At 40.7% G+C, this 20129-nt stretch overlaps 1 protein-coding gene across 3 annotated transcripts in view; it reads right to left on the bottom strand.

The window, feature by feature from the left end:
* The window catches only part of LOC143154062 (uncharacterized), a 419640-nt gene that overhangs the window by 152408 nt on the left and 247103 nt on the right, over nt 1-20129 (bottom strand). For 2 of the 3 annotated variants that reach the window (XM_076325838.1, XM_076325837.1), the window contains exon 3: nt 2981-3031. The exons of the other annotated variant lie outside the window; for it this stretch is intronic. In XM_076325838.1, the coding sequence (XP_076181953.1) occupies nt 2981-3031 (51 nt within the window). The remainder of the gene's footprint in view (nt 1-2980; nt 3032-20129) is intronic. 3 annotated transcript variants of the gene reach the window in all.

Below are 20129 nucleotides of genomic sequence, written 5' to 3' on the forward strand. Positions count from 1 at the left end.
GAATGTTTTGAAGGATTCTTCGATTGAACATAGTATCGAAAGTAAAGCAAGCTTAGAAAAATGTTAGAGTTATTGTGTATTCTGTAGGAGTAGTTTTCGAATACCAAGAAGAGGGCTATTACAAGTAGAATAAAATGAAGAATACTTTCAAGGATTATTAAATGGATAACAGTATCAAAAGTAAACTAATCTTAGAAAAAAGTTATTCCAGTTACTATGTATCTTCTAGAAGTAGTTTTTGAATACCAAGAAGAGGGCTATTATAAGTAGAATGAAATGAAGAATATTTTCAAGGATTTTCCAATCGATAACAGTATCAAAAGTAAACTAATCTTAGAAAAAAGTTCTAGTTATTATATATCCTCTAGGAGTAGTTTTCGAATACCAAGAAGAGGACTATTATAAGTACAGTGGAATGAAGAATATTTTCAAGGATTATTAAATCGATAACAGCATCAAAAGTAAACTAATCTTAGAAAAAAGTTCTAGTTATTATGTATCCTCTAGGAGTAGTTTTCGAATACCAAGAAAAGGACTATTACAACTACATGGAGAATACTTTCAAGGATTCTCCAATCGATAACAGCACTAAAAGTAAACTAATCTTAGAAAAAAGTTCCAGTTATGTATCCTCGAGTATCAATTAGAATTGATACGAGTACGAATAAACGAAATCACATTCGTCGAGATAGTATTCTAAGAAAAAAGAAAGATCAATTTTCGATCGAAGGTTATACGATACTACGAGCAACTAAAACGTACACAATGTCGAATAATTTCTTACACTCGAACTTTACGAAGGTCGATCGAAACGTCCGACCGATTACGACTCGCAATGTTTCCCGAGATCGAAGGACAATCAAAATTGTCGGTTTTCTCGAGAACAACGGGTCGTAGGAAAGAAAAAAAGTTACCCCGTACTTTCGATTTATTTTCCTACTCTGAACGACCATACAGAAGTATCTTAAATTACGAGACACCGTGTACAATTTCTCGAAGACGAAAACAACATCGAACTTCCTCGCGCGTCGAAACTTTGTCCCTCGAATTGTCACGTTTCTCCTCCGGGTACTCGATAAGTAATTTATACTTACACCGTGTAACCGTAACGTCCCATTCCTCTTCTTCGTGGAATTTATTTTCACAGTCCACTTGGCAACATAGAAATCCATGTTGTTTCAGCGCGTCGGGGTGCTCTCTAGCGAGCAAAATTTTTCAGAGCGTGCGGACTTTCGCAAAATTTTCAATTGAAAAATATTCGTACCCGGTGAACGAGTTCAGTGAAAGGATACATTAAACCGCCGATGAATGAATTATTCAACGCGCTCCTTTCGTCCAATTTGAAAAGTATTCGAGGCAACGATGTTACTACGAATCCTCTTCTCGTTGTAAACGTTCTCAGGACGAACGAAATTTCTACGATCTTAATTACGACGATTTCGCGTTTCATCGAGAACCAATCGCGACGAAAACCTTCTTAAACGATCCCGGTGGTTATTACAAGAACAACGGGTGTACACGTGTGTGTACACACAGAGAAAGAAATCAGTTACTCGAGCAACGTATTTCCATTTGTATTCAATTTTTGGATCGTGAATAGACGAACGCTTTGGTCGTTCGATAAACGTTTTCGACGCATTCGTGGACGGATACTTGTCGAACGAACACGAAGGTATTGTTAAAAGGCCCTTCCTGTTCCACGTAACGTAACCTGCATGATAATCGAACGTGTATCGTTGTTTCCCTACGTAGGTGAAAGACGCTACGCGTTTGAAGACATCGCGTGTAACGTCGAAACGATGGGGTCCTCAAATGGTAGAATTAAGGACTAATTTCGACAATAATTGGTAAACGAATGATCTATAAACATAATTGTCCAAGGAATTAATCCTTGGTAGGTATATGGGGTCGCTGGGTATATGGGGTTCCAAAGGGAATTTCAAGGTTCAGTTTTCTTCGAAGGGGATGTACTACTCTGTTTCTTTCGCTAAAAGAAAACTTGCGCACCACTTGTAATATATGTGTATTGATACTAGAGATTTTAATAAACTTTTCGGAATTTTTATAGATTTTTGTATCGTTTAGAATGTTGAAAAAATTACGTGCAGAAGTAAACGACCCAGTATGCTGAGAAAGCGAGAAAGAAGTTGAAAGAGGAATACAAACTCGACATTTTTTAATTTTCGTGTAAGAAATTACGCTTACACGGGTCTGTGTGTCAATTCAACGATAAAAATAAAAATAAACAAATTCTTGGAAAAATCTTGAATATATCTTCCAAACAAAAAGGTAGTTCTTTCGACTAGTTTCGACATACTTTGATAAACAATACAATCTATAAATACAATTCTTGGACAAATTAGAAGAAGAATAATACAAACTCGACATTTTTCAATCGTAGTGTAAGAAATTACACTTACACAAGTCAGTGTACCAATTCAACGATAAAAATAAAAATAAACAAATTCTTGGGATAATCTTGAATATATCTTCCAAACAAAAAGGTAGTTCTTTCGACTAGTTTCGACATACTTTGATAAATAATACAATCTATAAATACAATTCTTGGACAAATTAGAAGAAGAATACAAACTCAACATTTTTCAATCGTGGTATAAGAAATTACACTTACACGGATCAGTGCACCAATTCGATAAAACTAAAAATAAACAAATCTTTGGGAATACATCGAACGCATCGTTGAAACGATAGTTCTCGAACGCGTGTATTAAAGAGGATCCTCGATCCTCGAAAGGACAATACCGTCTTTTTGTTGTATACCTTTCGTTCAGCCTTACCTCTAATCCTGTTAGAAACGGAAAGAATTGGTCGATCGGATCGTCGACGATTCGAAGCTGGATTCTCGAATCGTATTCCCCTCCACCGATCGACGAATTTTTCCACACCTGAATCCTAATGCTCGAAGACGGTTGCTACCTACGATCTAATTCCACTACGGTTTCAACTAAAGTTAACTCACCCTCCCCGTCTCTTGATAGAGAGATGCACGTTCTTTGGGGCGCCTACTCACCTGAAACAATCAAACGAGACAAATCGTTAATCGATCGATAAATCCGTTCATTATGAATATAACGATTAAATCCGTACGAATCGTCGTGCGTGTGTAAAACGCAATAATTTTCATGTACCCGAGGTTTCGTTTGTAGACATTCGAAACGAGGAAAGGTTAGATCTTTGTCCACGGAGAGACCGACAGCCGATTAACAACGAAAGAAGAGGCAGTTCGAAATATGTATTCAGTAGCGAGTTCAAAGTGGAGTCGATTCGAGTGAAATTACACTCGAATGGATCGTCGTGGGTCAATGTCCTTTTTCCATCGTCGAAAAAGTTAAAAAAATTCTTTCGCGCCTGTACGAACTGTCGGCTCGGTTCACGATTAATCACGCTACTGGTTGCTCTCTTGGTACGTATTGCAAAATGTTAATCGATGGATTGCAACACGAGTTCATCGAGATACGTTCGCGCGTAAGTTTCGACGGTTGTAGTATCGTTTGTTAACGATCGAAGGATAATTCGCGAGACATGGTTTTCTCGACGCGTGAAGTCTTATTTCGTCTCTCGATGACCGTACGCGTTTATCGAATCCGTTTGAACGAAACAAGAAGAAGAATCATCCTCGATAAAGGTCTCCTTGTGGTAACGGTCCTCTCGTAATGTTTTCTTAGAGACGACGTCTATGATACACGCGCGACGAGATTGCATCTGGAGTTACGAACGGATACACGTTCACTTCGTGCACGAGGAAACGACCATTGAACGAATACGAGCCCCCGTAACTCTAGACGCAATCTCTTTGCGAGCGTACTGTAGTAGCTGAGCGAGTTCGGTCGCTTACTTGCCTCGAGGGTCTCTCAACAGTGGAACTACCAAAGGGGTTCATTTGTTTTCTTTCAAACTTCTTCTGAAAATTACTCGGTTATTAACTGTGCCTTTGCACCTACGATATTCGTAGACAATTAGAATTGGGAAAGGATTAAATTTCATCTGTTTCAAATTTCTTTTTAAGATTACTCAGTTATTAACTGTGCCTTTGCACCTACGATATTCGTAGACAATTAGAATTGGGAAAGGATTAAATTTCATCTGTTTCAAATTTCTTTTTAAGATTACTCAGTTATTAACTGTGCCTTTGCTTACGATATTCGTGGACAATTATCGAAATAGATAATTGAAATTAGTAAAGGATTAAATTTGTCTTGTTTCAAATTTCTTTTTAAAATTACTTAGTTATCAACAGTGCCTTTGCCTATAATTATTGAACTAGACAATTAAAATTACCAAAGCATTAAATTTGACCTGTTTGAAAATTCTTCTTAAAATTACTCAGTTAATAATAGTGCCTTTGCCTACAATGTTCGTGGACAATTATTGAAATAGACAATTAGAATTAGCAAAGGATTAAATTTGTCTTGTTTCAAATTTCTTTTTAAAATTACTCAATTATCAACGGTGCCTATAATATTCACAGGCAATTATCAAAATAGACAACTAATAAACAGTAGAACAACCAAAGAGATAAATTTGACTCTTTTCAAACTTCTTTTTCAAATTACTCAATCATCGACTGTGTCTTTGCCTATACTATTCACGGACAGTTATAAAAATAGGCAACTAATGGTACTAGTAAATTAATTTTCCCTTTCCCCATTTAACTTCGAATATAAGTATACAGTTCGGTACGAACAGGAGTACATTCACAATCGGTAGTTCCAGCATTAACTCGCGTACATATCTACGAAATCTTTTCTTCTTGTAATAATTGAACAAAAGATCAACAAAGAATCAAACCTCACCCGTATTATCGTACCAAATAATCCATCGTACAATTTTATCGAATACTCCAACCCTGAAATTTCTTCGAATCTTCTACGTTACAACATCCAGCGAGCAAATATTGCGTTTCTGAACGTACAAGGAACGTTTACGTTAAATAAACAACGTCACCCCGTTGTGTATTTCTCCTACAGTAATTTACACGCAAGATTGTTTCACCTTGTACACGAAGGTGTCGCGAACAAAAAAAAAAGCCGATCACGAGTCAACTGGGTGACGAACTTTCATCCCCTCGGTTCTCGTTCAACGAACGATTCAACGATTTTCATCCCCTCGGTTCTCGTTCAACGAACGATTCAACGATTATTAATAATCGGTAAATTTCCGTATCTCCGTCTCCCACTTCGCATCGCATCGCAGGCGACGAAGAAAAGCCAAAGGTATTCGAAACTCTCCCGTTCGTGGTCTCGTTTTCATTCAGCACGGAACGAAACCGAGAAGCGAGTTTGATATTCGTTTCGGGAGCGAAACTTCTCTCTCCCGAGCATTTTATTGGCCGCGTTCCAGCCGGATAATTTTCATAGAGGAGGCACGACGCGACGACGGTGCAACGACTGACAAATTGCATCGACGTGTCACTGCACCCCGCCACGCGCTGATAAAGTTCATTGGGCCTTTGTCATTTCCCGCCGTGCTCTTTGTGCCTCCGCTTGCAAAGAATAATGACCGGCTCCGATAAAACTTCTCTTCTCGCCGCGAAACAAATTGACAGTGAATACGAGCCCCACGACGGAACTCTGGCACCGAGTCACTCTTTCAGATTCAACGTGACAACGGACACACCGGTGACAACCATCGCGAAAATTCGGGTAATTTTCACACACTGACGCGCCTCGTCGTTTCTCTTTACGAAAAGCAACGCGATCGAAGGATTTCTTCCGTAGAATTTTATTTTCGGCTTGAAATCAATCCGAGGGATTAATCAATTTCGAGGGATTAATCAATCCGATTAATCGAAAATACTTCTTACATTTATTTCGCGTATCTTGGTAACTATACAATTTCTTCGTACCGCTGCAAGTCAATAGGAGTGTAGAATTGTCAGAAACTAGTACAGACAAAAGAAGTGTATCGATCGTAACGCGAATGGAAATTAAATTCGTTAGCAGTTCAATTTCCAGCACAGGGCTCGTTTATCGTTAGGTTTATATTTTGTAAAAACTGAACGAAGTTAATTGTACTAGCTCAGGTATCAATTTCTTTTCTTTTTTTTAAGTACTTTCAGGACTATATTACTGCAGTAATTTTGAGCTGGAAACTAACAGTTTTATCGAACGACCAATAAAAGTATATCGACGGAATATTGATACGTAAAATGTAGATTAGTGAAAAATCTAAGTTATTGAGAAATCTTGATCGGAGTATTAAATTTAATTAACCTACACAAGGATGCGTTCATAAATCTATGGAATTCTTTCGACCTGGAACTTCGATCTAGAATTTTTTGAAGTGTCCGTACGATTCGAATTGTGCTTGTCGATGTTTAACATATTTCTTTGTAAGCCTCTTGTGTAACTTTGAAAATTCGACGTTTCATGCATTTTCGTTGCAAAGAAGGACCCATTGCACGATACCGATGAAAGTTCCCCTCGATTACGAAGCTTAGACGCGGTCACGCGAGATCCTCTCAGCTTGTTTGCTTGTCGTCCAATTAACCGGCGCGGGAAAAGACTCTCGTTCGCGAGAGGTTCGTTCGAAAGCGAGAGCGGGAAACCTGGTTCCCGTACGATGGATAACCACCGTCCTGTGTAGTATTCGCCGGCCACGAGTGTGGAAATGGAAATTGTCGGTCGCGAAAGCTTCGACAAAAATTGTAGCGGTGATTAGCGCGTTCCCCTTGGTTCTGGATCGTTGAAGAATGTCGAGTTGGCACGGGATCTGACACGATAGTGCCAACTCACGTGCAACGAGGAGTACGGTAACGTTTCGTCGTGCACTTATTCACGACGAATTTCGATCGTTGCGTACACCATCGTTGCAACGAACTCGATTATGCACTTGGCCGTCAAATGTGTACCAGAAACGCGTTTCGTGTGCACGTGTAATCGATAACGAGGGAACTCGCGTTAATTTATGCGCAAATTTCAGTATCGCGCAATTTGCTTCTGGAAAGAAAGAAAAAAACACGAAAAATGTTTGTTTATCCGATGCCTTGGTCGTTGCGCAACGTATCCCGTGCTGTAGGTAAAAGGTAAACATGCATCGCGAATGTAAAATCGAGATAAGATATGCAGATGAAGCGAGATGCGGTCGAATCTGTGTTTTCGAATCTAGCCTTGGCTACGCGCGCGATACGATGAAACAAATAATAGAAATAATCGTTGAAGTATGAAACGGGCGCGTGACGTACGATTAAAGACGTTCGAACGAGTGAACGAAGAAAAGAGAAACGTTACGTGCTCGTTACTTTCGTGTTCCAGATACCGAACGATACTTTTCCGTACGATCGTTCAATTTTCGCGACTTGTTCCTCGACTTGTCCAATAGGAAGATATTTTCGAACAAGATTCTTTTTTTTTTCTTAGACGATCGATTAAACTCGTCTCGCTAAACGCGGAGTAACTTTCCAGCGACGAGACGACTCGTCTTCGTCGGTGAAGGGATCGCTCGCACTTAATTGTGATCGTCGACGAATTGTGACTCGTTTAGGATCTAAATTGCACCCGTGGAGTCGTTTCGATCCGTTCGAACGAACAATCGTGGCGAATAGGTGACTGTACGGTTGTTAGAGGATCGACGAAACGTTCACTCGTTGGACAGTTTTTCGAACGTTGCGACTTCCGTCCACCTGGCCGCGCCCTATGCACTTGAGATCGTGAAGTGCAAAGTCGTGATACTCGATTACCAGTGAACTGTTACGTTTTCGGTTATAACGCGCTCAAACACGGGAATTTCGGTAATGTTTACGTACGATACTCGAAACTCAACGCGGCTCGGTTTCCACGCGGATAAATACTCGAGTCGAGGACTCGTAAGGTGCGCAAGGGCCTACCAAGAATGTCTCTCGGAGCGATGTCAGCGAGGCGAGAGGAGTCCTTCCGCTCGCTCGTAAATCGAGTTCTCGCGATGGTGGCGCTATTTGTCACCGGTACGCGCGATAGGCAATCCTGACAAATGTGGGAACTTTTTCAAAAATTCTGATCGCCACTATTCGAGTCTCTAGTGTATCTCTAGATCTTCCAGTATGCCTCTAGAGCGGACTCTATCCGCGACGAAGCTCTAGGCTAGGTCAGTCGATCGATGGAGTTGAAACTTGTATCTCGAATGTTTATTATTTGCGAGGGGAACGATTAAAATTATGGAATTCATCGTAATTGATCGATGAATAGAGTTTCGTCTCTAGTGTATCTCTAGATCTTCGAGTATACCTCTAGAATGAACTCTATCCGCGACGAAGCTCTAGGTGAGGTCAGTCGATCGATGGAGTAGAAACTTGTATCTCGAATGTTTATTATTTGCGAGGGGAACGATTAAAATTATGGAATTCATCGTAATTGATCGATGAATAGAGTTTCGTCTCTAGTGTATCTCTAGATCTTCCAGTATACCTCTAGAACGAACTCTATTCGCGACGAAGCTCTAGGCTAGGTCAGTCGATCGATGGAGTAGAAACTTGTATCTCGAATGTTTATTATTTGCGAGGGGAACGATTAAAATTATGGAATCGATCGTAATTGATCGACGAGTGAAGTTTCGTTCAAATATGCCTCTAGATTTCCGAGTATACCTCTAGAATGAACTCTATCCGCGACGAAGCTCTAGATTAGGTCAGTTGATCGACAGAGTAGAAACTCGTATCTCGAATGTTTATTATTTGCGAGAGTTCCACGAGGGGAACAATTACAATTATGGAATCGGTCGTAATTAATCGATGAATAGAGTTTCGTCCAAGTGTACCTCTAGATCTCCGAGTATACCTCTAGAACGAACTCTATCCGCGACGAAACTTGAGTGAGTTGGGTTAGGTCAGTTGAAAATCGTATCTCGAATGCGAGAGTTCCACAAGGAGAACAATTAAAAACATTGAAACCGATCGTAATTGATCGACGAACAAAGTTTCGTTCAAATATACCTCTAAATCTCCGTGTATACCTCTAGAACGAACTCTATCCACGACAAAACTTGAGTGGTTTGGGTTAGGTCAGTTGAAAATCGTATCTTGAATGCGACTGTTCCACAAGGAGAACAATTAAAAACATTGAAACCGATCGTAATTGATCGACGAACAAAGTTTCGTTCAAATATACCTCTAAATCTCCGAATATACCTCTAGAACGAACTCTATCCGCGACGAAGCTCTAGCTTAGCTCAGTCGATCGACGGAGTAGGAACTCGTATCTGGAATGTTTGTTACTTGCGAGAATTCCACGAGGGGAACAATTAAAAACATTGAAATCGATCGTAATTGCTCGACGAATTTGAACTTTCGTCCAAATATACCTCTAGATCTTCGACTATACCTCTAGAACGAACTCTATCCGCGACGAAGCTCTAGCTTAGCTCAGTCGATCGACGGAGTAGGAACTCGTATCTGGAATGTTTGTTACTTGCGAGAATTCCACGAGGGGAACAATTAAAAACATTGAAATCGATCGTAATTGCTCGACGAATTTGAACTTTCGTCCAAATATACCTCTAGATCTTCGACTATACCTCTAGAACGAACTCTATCCGCGACGAAGCTCCAGATTAGCTCAGTCGATCGACGGAGTGGAAACTCGTATCTGGAATGTTTGTTATTCGCGCGAGTTCCACGAGGGGGAACAATTAAAACCGTCGAATCGATCGTGATTGATCGACGAACCGCGAGGCAAGAAGAAAAGAAAATCCACCGCGTACGAGTCGTCGTTAATAACAACAATCGGCTGCGTGAATAATTTGCTGGCTGAATGGGGCCGTTTATCTGAAACGCACACCGCGCTGTCACTTCGACCGATTTAACGCGGTAAAATTCTTCGCGTCGAACCTCGCTCGCATCGTTTATGAAAGCCGCGTCGGCGCGCAAATCCCCGAGCCGCGCGCTTCCAACAAAACGAAAGCTGACGAGAGAAAGAGAGAGAGAGAGAGAGAGAGAGAGAGAGAGAGAGAGAGAGAGAGAGAGAGGTTCTCGAGTTTTTTTACGCGTCGCGCGCGCACGAGCGACGTTTATTTGCAAATTGACAGTCGATTAGCGATAGATTCCTGCAACCTAATCGCGCCTCGCGCGAGCGCGAGTCATCGCGTCGATCGACCGATTAAAACTCGCCACGGTTCGTCGAGACGAGTTTTGCATATACAGGGTGTCCGAGAAGCTCGGTGCCGAGTTTGTATCAACGTATCAACGAGGTCGAGTAAGTAAAAAATTTACGTACCGAGTTACGTTCGGAAAATGTTTTATCGGAAAGTTATTGGAGCACGTCCCATTGGCAACGTATAATAGGTTCACGAACGTATAATAGTTTTTACGCGATTGTGTCCCAATTTTGAAAGACACTTGGATCTTTCAATGAACAGTTGAGTTAGATTTTGGGAAATTATCATCGCGAATACCTAATTGCATCGCGAACTTGTTGGTGAATAATTCGCGGAAATTTTGGAAACTTTGATCGCGTGACAATCGTGTCGTGAGTTACCTAAAAAACAATCTTCTTGTATTTTTGAAACCGTAGGTGTACCAATTGTACTATAGAAAAGAGAAATCGTTAAATTGCTTTATTATTATTATCCTTAAATATTAGTCGACTAATATTGTTTCGTCAGTAAGTATTATTGTACTTCGGTAAGTATTATTGTTTCTCCTATCGAATGCATCGTATTTGCGCGTATCAGAGTACGAACTTCGAAACAGTGGAACCTGACTCTATAACCTTATAAAAAAATAAAAATAAAATAATAGTAAGCACCATGGTCTCCGAGAACACATCGAACGCCGTATGCGTTTTGCGTTTGATTAAAAAAAAAGCCGCCAAAGCTAAGATTCATCGAGTCGAGAAATTCACCCTCCCGAGGCTCATTCACCGTGCCTAGGCTCTTTGGGCCACCATTTGTTTCGACCACTTCAACATCGTTCAGCGGATACGCGCTTCGAAACGCCAGAAGAGTTCAATGAAAGCATTGTCGATTACACGGCGTCGAAATCACCGTATTTGTTCCGCGAGAAAATTCACCGGCTATCTGACAAACGGCAGAGATACGTATAACAAACTGACGGAAATTATTTCGATGACCAAAGCACCGATGGAAATTATTTCAATGACCGAGGCACGAATCGATTATTTATAAGGGTGAAATTTATTCCAAAACGGTCTAGTGTTCATTTATTATTATTATGTTACCATATTACCAGAAACTTAATTTATTACTATATTACTGGAGTTAATTTAGTACTATATTACTAAAGTTAATTTATTACTATATTACTAAATATAATTTATTATTATCATTATTATTATTAGTTTATTCACGAGTTGACACTTGTTAGTAGACCCTATACAAAGAATATTTCAAATACGGCGTAAAAATTAGCCCGCTCGATAATTAACGCAAATCGTAGAGTCAACGCAAGCGTTAGAAGTTGTTAACGTTCGAAGATCGATGACACATCGAAATCGTATCGTCGTTTCCCGCCACGCGTGAAATCGTCCATGTTTCTTTTATCGTCGGTCGATTTGTTCGGAGTGTTCGTAAAAATTACGGAAAATTCTCGGCTCGAACACCCGCTAAGTACGTCCCGAGCGGTGAAAGGGATAGCATAATAATCTCGTTAAACAGCGATTAAATAAACGGCCGTTTAAGCGAGCAATTGAATCAGAAAGTTAGCTCGCGTTCTCGGATCGACGAGAACCGCTATTGTTGGCGCCGCGAGCTTGGGAAGCCGGGATATTAACGATAATTACCCCGTTAACGCTACCCAGGACGATAACGCGTAACGTTCAGTCTTTCCAATTTGTTAAAGTTGTACGGTACTCGCTCGAACCTCACCGATACGACGAAACACTCTTTCGATCTTTCGTGATACGCGATACTCGACGAAACAAGGGGCAAATCCATCGTTCGCGGAACAGAAAATGAAAAACGTCACAGATGGCTCCGACTCGCTTTTGTTCCGCGAGCAAAGCGTTAACCCCTTGCGCACCGAATTAAAGTGCTCGATCTTGAACCAAGAATACCCATTCAATTTCGTACACGCGGATAGAAAGATTCCTATCGATGAGAATACACGAGAATATTCGTGATTATTAATTGTCTTGCGCGCAATATCGAAAATATCGAGATTTATGAAGAAACGTCTTTATCGTACTGTGAGAAAAAGAAATATCGAATTATATGAATGCTTCATCTATGGTATATAGATGTAGGGAAGTTTTCTTTGCTATCTTTCGTAGAAATGGACAATTTGTTAACTTTTTACCTTGTAACTACGTTTGGAAGTATAATGGATCAATAGAATTGAAAATCCTTTTCAATTTCGCGTTTCGTACTTTACGAATCCAACCAGGTAAATTGTGTCAATTAAAATTAGTATACTATGGAAACTTTGCGATTATAATATCGAAGATAAAAAGTTGCGAGTGCAAAGTTTCGAGAGGCGTATCGATCGACAATTACGAACAATAATTCGCGGCGAGGATCGTTGTAAAAACGACGACACCGGATGGGAGTGCATCTTTAACCCTAATCTACCGTAGACGAAGAAACGGCGAATAATCGCGATAAAAAATTAGAAAGGAAAAGAAAGTGTATGAAATAAGAAGACAATGAAGGTTACGAGCGATGGGGGATTCAAGGCCAGATGTACGCGAAAAGAAAGTTGGCTCGAAGTGAGGAGAAACAATTCAGGTTTTTAGTCGTGGGTTCGGGGAAAGAACGAATCAATTAAGGTTAAATCGAAGTGTACGCACAGGGATACGAGACCAATCGCGAGTAGTTGTCTATGGATCGTAGTAGAGGTTAATCTCGCACCTTGCGCGTAGCCATTGGTTTCTCGAGTATTCGACGTAACGATATCTGAACGAGAAAGTGAAAATCTACTCGCAATTATCGAGCAAAGTCCCGATAGGCGACGACCCGAGACGAACACAGAGACGTCTCGTAAATATTTTCCGCGCTGAGAACATCTGTACGGATTTTACGAGGGGCTACGTGCTCGTTCCCTCCCTTTCGAGATAACGGACGCGTAGAAACGATCGGTCGTTGTATTACGAATTTTTGCGATTCATCCAAGTTATTATTCAGTGGAAGTGACGATCACCGTCGAACGAAAACGATTCGAACGGTAGCGGTGCTGGCCGCGATCAGCGGTGACGATTAACGCGTGGTCCAGGGAACGTCTAGTGGGTTACACTCGCGTATAATGCCATTCTTTCATGTGGGGATATCGGAAAGGTCGTCGCGTATTGCGGATGCTCCATTATCGTCGAGCCGCTTCTTACGCGCGTAATTATCGATAAAGTCGCGGCTTGTCGGTCTCCCTAATAAAACTCGAGGCAACCACTCCTGCACTTGCGTCGTCTAAACCATCTCGGTTGCCGTGATACGTCAGTGGAGAGAGAGAGAGAGAGAGAGGGAGTGAGTTAGCAAGTGAACGGAACGAGCGAGTGACTCAGCAAGCGATTGAGAGAGTGATTCAGAGAGTTAACAAGTTGGCGAGTTGATGGGTTGGTGAGTTGGTGAGTTGTGAATTGATGAGTTGGGAAGTTAATGAGTAAGTCTGCGAGTTGATGAGTTAATAGTTGGTCGGTTTGCGAGTCGATGAGTAGATGAATTGACGAGTTGATGAGTTGATATGTTAATAGTTGGTAACTTTGCGAGTTGGTGAATCGACAGTTGGTAAGTTTACGAGTCGATAGTTGGAAAGTTTGCGAGTCGATGAGTCGATGAGTTGATAAGTTGGTAAGTTTATGAGCCGATGAGTTGATACTTGGAAAGCTTGCGAGTTGATAAGTTAATAGTTGGTAACTTTGCGAGTTGGTGAATCGACAGTTGGTAAGTTTACGAGTTGATAAATTGATGAGTTGATAGTTGGAAAGTTCGCGAGTCTATGAGTCGACGAGTCGATAAGTTGGTAAGTTGATAAGTTGATGAGCCGATGAGTTGATACTTGGAAAGCTTGCGAATTGATAAGTTAATAGTTGGTAACTTTGCGAGTTGGTGAATCGACAGTTGGTAAGTTTACGAGTTGATAAACTGATGAGTTGATAGTTGGAAAGTTTGCGAGTCGATGAGTCGATAAGTTGGTAAGTTGATAAGTTGATGAGCCGATGAGTCGATAGTTGGAAAGTTAATAGATGGTTACTTTGCGAATCGATGAGTCAACGTTGGAAAGTTAATAGGTGGTTACTTTGCGAATCGATGAGTCAACGAGTTGACAAGTTGATAAGTCGATGAGTTGATAGTTGGAAAGTTTGCGGGTCGATGGGTCGATAAGTTGGTAAGTTGATAAGTTGATGAGCCGATGAGTCGATAGTTGGAAAGTTAATATTTGGTTACTTTGCGAATCGATGAGTCAACGAGTTGACAAGTTGATAAGTCGATGAGTTGATAGTTGGATAGTTTGCAAGTCAATGAATTGGTAAATTTGCGAGTCGATGAGTCGATAGTTGGTAACTTTGCGAGTCAATGAGTCGACGAGTTGACAAGTTGCTAAGTTGATGACCCAATGAGTAGATAGTTGGTGATTCGATGAGTCGACGAGTGAGTGAGTGAAAGGGAGAGATAGAGAGGGGAGAGAGAAAGGAATAGAGGGGTCAGAGAAAGATAGAGAGAGAGAAGGAACACGCTCGGGTCGATATCTCGCCAGCCAACGTATCCTTGAGACTTTTCTTAGGTATCGAGGCGGATCGTTCCTTCTCGGAAGCTGGGCGGATATTGCGGCGAAAACATCGGTTGTTTCGCGCGAGGAAATTCGATTAACGAAACGTTCATCTTCCCTTGTGCGTGGATCGCTCGTTTCGTCCCACGCCACGACGAGGAGACGTTTTTCTTTCTGTTCGCGACAGAGTCGATAGAAACGACAGTTTATTTCGCGCGTTCGCTATCATTATATCGGATCGTTACATAAGTCTCTGGATCTTCTCGTTGTACACGAGAAATTCGTACGCGTAGAAAAATATTAATCCTCCACAGTTACAGCCCCATCTTCTCGCAAGATTCTTCTCGGTCGACGAAACAATTTATCGACGTTCCTTTCGAATAATTCTTATTCACTGAAACTCGTAAAGTTCAAGGTGTCCGGTTATTTCTATTTCAATACGATTGAAAAGTTTCTAAATCGCTGCAATAGAAATTTACTACACGAACGACACAGTTGTAAAAGTACGTTAAGAGAGTACACGTTCATTGATTTTTCATCGAATGTGAAAGTAACCAATGTTAAGCACGAGACTCATGGTAAGTGCTACGTTTGCACGGTGTTAAGAATAGTATTGTTCATGAGACGTTGAAAATTTTGAATTTTAAAAACGTGCAAACACATTTGACAATTTAATTTATACTTCTTTCGATATTAAATTTTCCATGACTTGTTTTTTTTTTATTTTCTCGAGTTGGAGATGGAGTCTCTGTATCGATGTAGAGCTGGAGACGCGTCACGTTGGAGATGTTCGAAACGGTTGCCTTGACAACGGACCAATGGCAAGAGGCGTCTCCCAAAAAAGACGAGAGAAGAAACACTTCTCGGGATGCTGGATAACCTCGAAAAAAAAACTCGCCTTGCGTATTCCTTGGAAAATTAACCAAAGAGAGAGATCTCCTCGCGGAGCATACACATTTGGTGTTCTGATTACCGTTGCGTTAATTTTGGGCAATTTATGGTAAAACTTTGGGAAAAAATTCCAAACGAATCGAGGAGGCATTATTTAAGTTATTTCCAACGTAAGAAACTGACAAATTTCGGCCACATATTTTTAGACCCGACTACATTTATGACCGCTACCACTATATTTAAATTGTTAAAATAACGATGTAAGTGGTTCGTAGAGTCGCGTGGGTCTGGTGAGAAAAATTCGTGAGCAAGTTCTTACAGAGAGCGCAAACAAATCGTTGGGCACCGTATCGTTCTTAATTCTATGGAACATTATCTAAAATAAGTTTTCAAGAAAGTTTTCCTTTTTTTTCTGAACCGTTACCTCTTTTCCAATTAGTCACGATCATTCCTTAACCGTTACTTCGTTTCTAATTCGTTTCTAATTGTTAAATTTCTACTTTTTAGAACGAAATTACCGACTAAATAACCAAATCGTCTAAAATATTACGATCGTTTCGTACGTCTCGTGCATCATGATTATTTTTCTCGAGGTAGAAGAACGATCAAGCGTGCATGCAATTCGTTGAAAGTTGCTGGTAAGATTCTTAATACATACTTGTGACATACTCGCATGCGGTGCTGAAAAGCAATGATTCGTAGCCTCGATATTCCGTTGACCGAATACATCGAGTAATTCGCGTATTTTTCGCTCGAGTTTCTATATAACAACGAACACTGTATTCTGAATTTAAAAAAGAAACTACAAATGACGTTAATCGTCCTGGAAACAAGTTCCTTGAACCCAGATTATATTCGTGTTAGAAACGCGCGATGGCAAAAAAAGAAAAATAAGAAAAATTCCAAAAACGTGTAATCCGAGGTTAAAAATACACTCTTCTTCAACGGAGAGCTAAATTTAAACAAGAACCGCATCAACGACGTACGAAAACAAAACTGGAATAACCTGAATTAATCCAATTCGATTCTCTCCACGTGAAATTCTCGTTGGAAAAAAATAAAATAAAAATAAAAGAAAAAAAAAAGAAAAATATAATTCGATTCAACCAAGGATTATTCCAGGTACAGTTAAAATCGTCGCTCGCGAGATTCGATCGTCTGGAGAAAATAATTCTCTCTCTTTCTTTCTTTCTCCCCATATATACATCTCTCTCTTTCTCTCTCTTTCTCTCTCTTTCTCTCGAGTCGTTTCGTTAGTTTCGCCCCGTGCTCATAACTCGAGTAAAGAAATCACGTTACGTAAAACTGGAGACCATGCGTTATCGAGTACGAGATTCGAGAACGCAACGAAGCAATACGATTACATCCCCGTATCCGTCTTGCGCGTTACTTTCGTTCGTGGATGCCGGATGTACGGAAACGGATGATTTACAAGGTGGTACACGGCGCTACGGCTAAAGCGATGCGTCTAAGAAGGTCTTATCTACAGGTTGAAGCCTCACCGTGGAAAACTTGACGGTTAGGAAGTCGTAGTATTTCACCAGGAACTTCATTATGCGGCGTACGGTGTAATTGGCTCCGTTTGAACAGCGTACGTTTCCTACTGGTTCGTGAGTGGTTCTCTTTCGTTCGTGTTTCGGGAATCGTACGGTCACCGTTGATCGATTAAACAATTTTACGCGGCGAACGACGATCACACAGGTCGTTCGTCGATTCGTCGTAGATGAAACGTCGCGAGAAATCGGGATGAGAAAACAGTGTTACGCGGATTCGATACGCGACACGACCAACTTGTTATCGTTGCAATCGTTCGGTGTTCGCGCGTGTCTCGAACCCGATTCACTGCACCGTGGATGCACCGTGTGATCCGTCGACCGGATCGACGATCGTTCGACAAACGTGTCGATGTTCCGCGTTTGATTCGACCTGTTTCCTTGTCTTCTTCATCGGCACTTATCGTTCACTATTTCGGCCCGATCGAAACGACGAAACTTCGCCCCGATCTCGGGCGTGGCTCGTTGTCCATACGCGGAACCTGGTACCGCGACTTCATTTGAAACCACCGCGTCGAAGCCTCGTCCTTTTCTTGCCTGATGGATTACACGCCCTTTGGAACACTGAATTACCCTGGACTTTTATTTCGAGAGGAAACAAACGAAGATACTAAGTCGTCCAACGGGCTCGCGCGGTCTTCGTTTCGTAATTAATTTTCTCTGATAACGATTGTCTCGTTTGTTGTGTACTGGATACGAGACGAGAGCTTTTCGTTTTGGGAAGTTTTCGTGAAACGTTTCGGAAGTTTTCGTTTCGCGTCGAAAAGGTAACGAGGAAGATTCAAAATGATCCCAGCGGGTGAAAAGGAACATTTTTAGGGCGCGTTGCTCTGTGAGTTATCATTGAGAGGTATTTATTATCGATACTGCTCTCGAAGCTGTAGAAGAATTTATAGTATTTCTGTTGTTTATGGAGAAGTGTGTCTTTCTGAGAGAACAACAGTTTGTTTGCTTTAAGGAGGGATATTTTTCTTCGAACAATTACCAGATATTGAAAAAAATTGCGAGAGTGTGAACTATGGTGGAGAATATAAGATTGCAATGTTATTGAGTAGTTTCGAGAAAATAGAAATTTTCTATTCGTTGATAACCGCACGAACCTATTGGACAACCTAATAACAGTGCACGAGCGATATTCACGATTGAACTAACAGGTTGTGTCACGTATAACGAATAATTAAGATTGCAATGTTATTGAGTAGTTTCGAAATATACAAATTTTCTATTCGTTGATAACCACACGAACCTATTGGACAACCTAATAAGAGTGCACTAGCGAAATTCACGAGAGAAATTCACGATCGAACTAACAAATTGCGTCGCGTATAACGAATAAATAAATAAATGGACCGAATTCGGTTACGCGGTGTGTTTCGTTTCAATTTCTTCGTTCGATATCTCGCAAGTTTAATTTCGTTCACTCTTCGTGCGTTATTAACACACACGGGATCAACTATTCGGTCATTTTAATTATCGAGGCGCACGGGTAAGGCTAGAATTGTGAAAATATTGTTCGCAAAAATATCCGAGCGGTGCAACGCAGAAAAGTATTCGAAAGATTGGCCGAATGTCACAGGTCAATGTCGGCTTGGATTTTGATTCGCTTCGAGCAAAATAACGCGTTAATTGATGTACCAACGAAATTCGTTACTGTGAATTAAAAATAGATAGCGACTCGACGATATTCCAAGCTTAGTGGATAAGTTTCGTTCGCGATACGTTTGTCGTATTATTGCTTCGTACGATATCGTTTTCGAGGTTCGTTAACGTTTAATTTATTCGATTCGATTTCGTGCCGAGCGGATTCTTCGCAATTAATAACGGGACGCGAATAATATTCGTTTCGATTATTGAAATTACAGTCGGTCGATTCTCCACTTTCGAATATGTTCGATTTCCAAAGTATTCGTCAAACTATACCGAACAATATCGTTCGAATGTTCGTTTGTGTTCAATTTATTTCAATTTAGGCGATTCGATTAGACATTACCCTCCGTGACGCTATTAACGAATAATGTTACTTCGATATTCGTTAAGAACCTACTCGATTTTATTCCTTGAGTATCGAAAACTCGATAAATTTCCAAGAAAAAACGAGTTCAATTTCTCAAGAAACCAAGTTCTACGTTCACTGTGTTCTATTTATTACTATTATCAATCATTACACTTCTATTCTCGAACAATATCATTTCTATATACGTTAACAACCTATTAGATTTTATTCCTTGAATATCGAAAATTTGGTAAATTTCCAAGAAAAAACGAGTTCAATTTCTCAAGAAACCAAATTCTACCTTTACTGCGTTCTATATATTACTATTATCAACCATTACACTTCTATTCTCGAACAATACTATTTCTATATTCGTTAACAACCTACACGATTTTATCCCTTCGATATCGAAAACTCGGTAATTTTCCAAGAAAAAACGAGTTCAATTTCCCAAGAAACCAAGTTCCACATTCACTGCGTTCCATTTATTACTACTATCAATAATTAAAGTATTCGCAAACCAACAAAGCCTTTAAATCTTCCAAAGAATATTATATATAACACACACACAAAAAAAAAAAACAAAAAAAAACACGAGATATCGGACCCAATGCGCAAAAATTCTCAAACTCCCTCGGACTAATTTCGAAAAAAAGAATTCTTTCGTTCCTCCGATCGAGATTCTCGTCCACGCGCATAATCGGTAGAAGAGAGAAAACCGATGGTCGATTCGCATGGGAAAAACACGCGCGAAAAACCTCGAAGAACGATCGAGCGTGACTCGCAACCGATCGATCATCGTGAACACGGTCCGAACGCTCGATCGGCAGTGCTCGAAACGAAAGTGCAATTTACAATTCATTGAATCGAAGATAATCGTTTTTCTCAGCTCGTTTCAAGATGCGTCGCACGTGCGACGATACAAAGATCACTGTCCGCGCGTTCGCGATTATCTTCGCGCAGGGTCGGCCGTTATCGCGGCTCAGCCCGCGCGAAACGCTAATTATCGTCCAAGAGGGAAAATGATCGGGTTGGTAAAGCGGGACGA

Source organism: Ptiloglossa arizonensis, chromosome 13 (genome assembly GCF_051014685.1).
Source record: "Ptiloglossa arizonensis isolate GNS036 chromosome 13, iyPtiAriz1_principal, whole genome shotgun sequence".
Classification (NCBI taxonomy): Eukaryota; Metazoa; Arthropoda; class Insecta; order Hymenoptera; family Colletidae; genus Ptiloglossa; species Ptiloglossa arizonensis.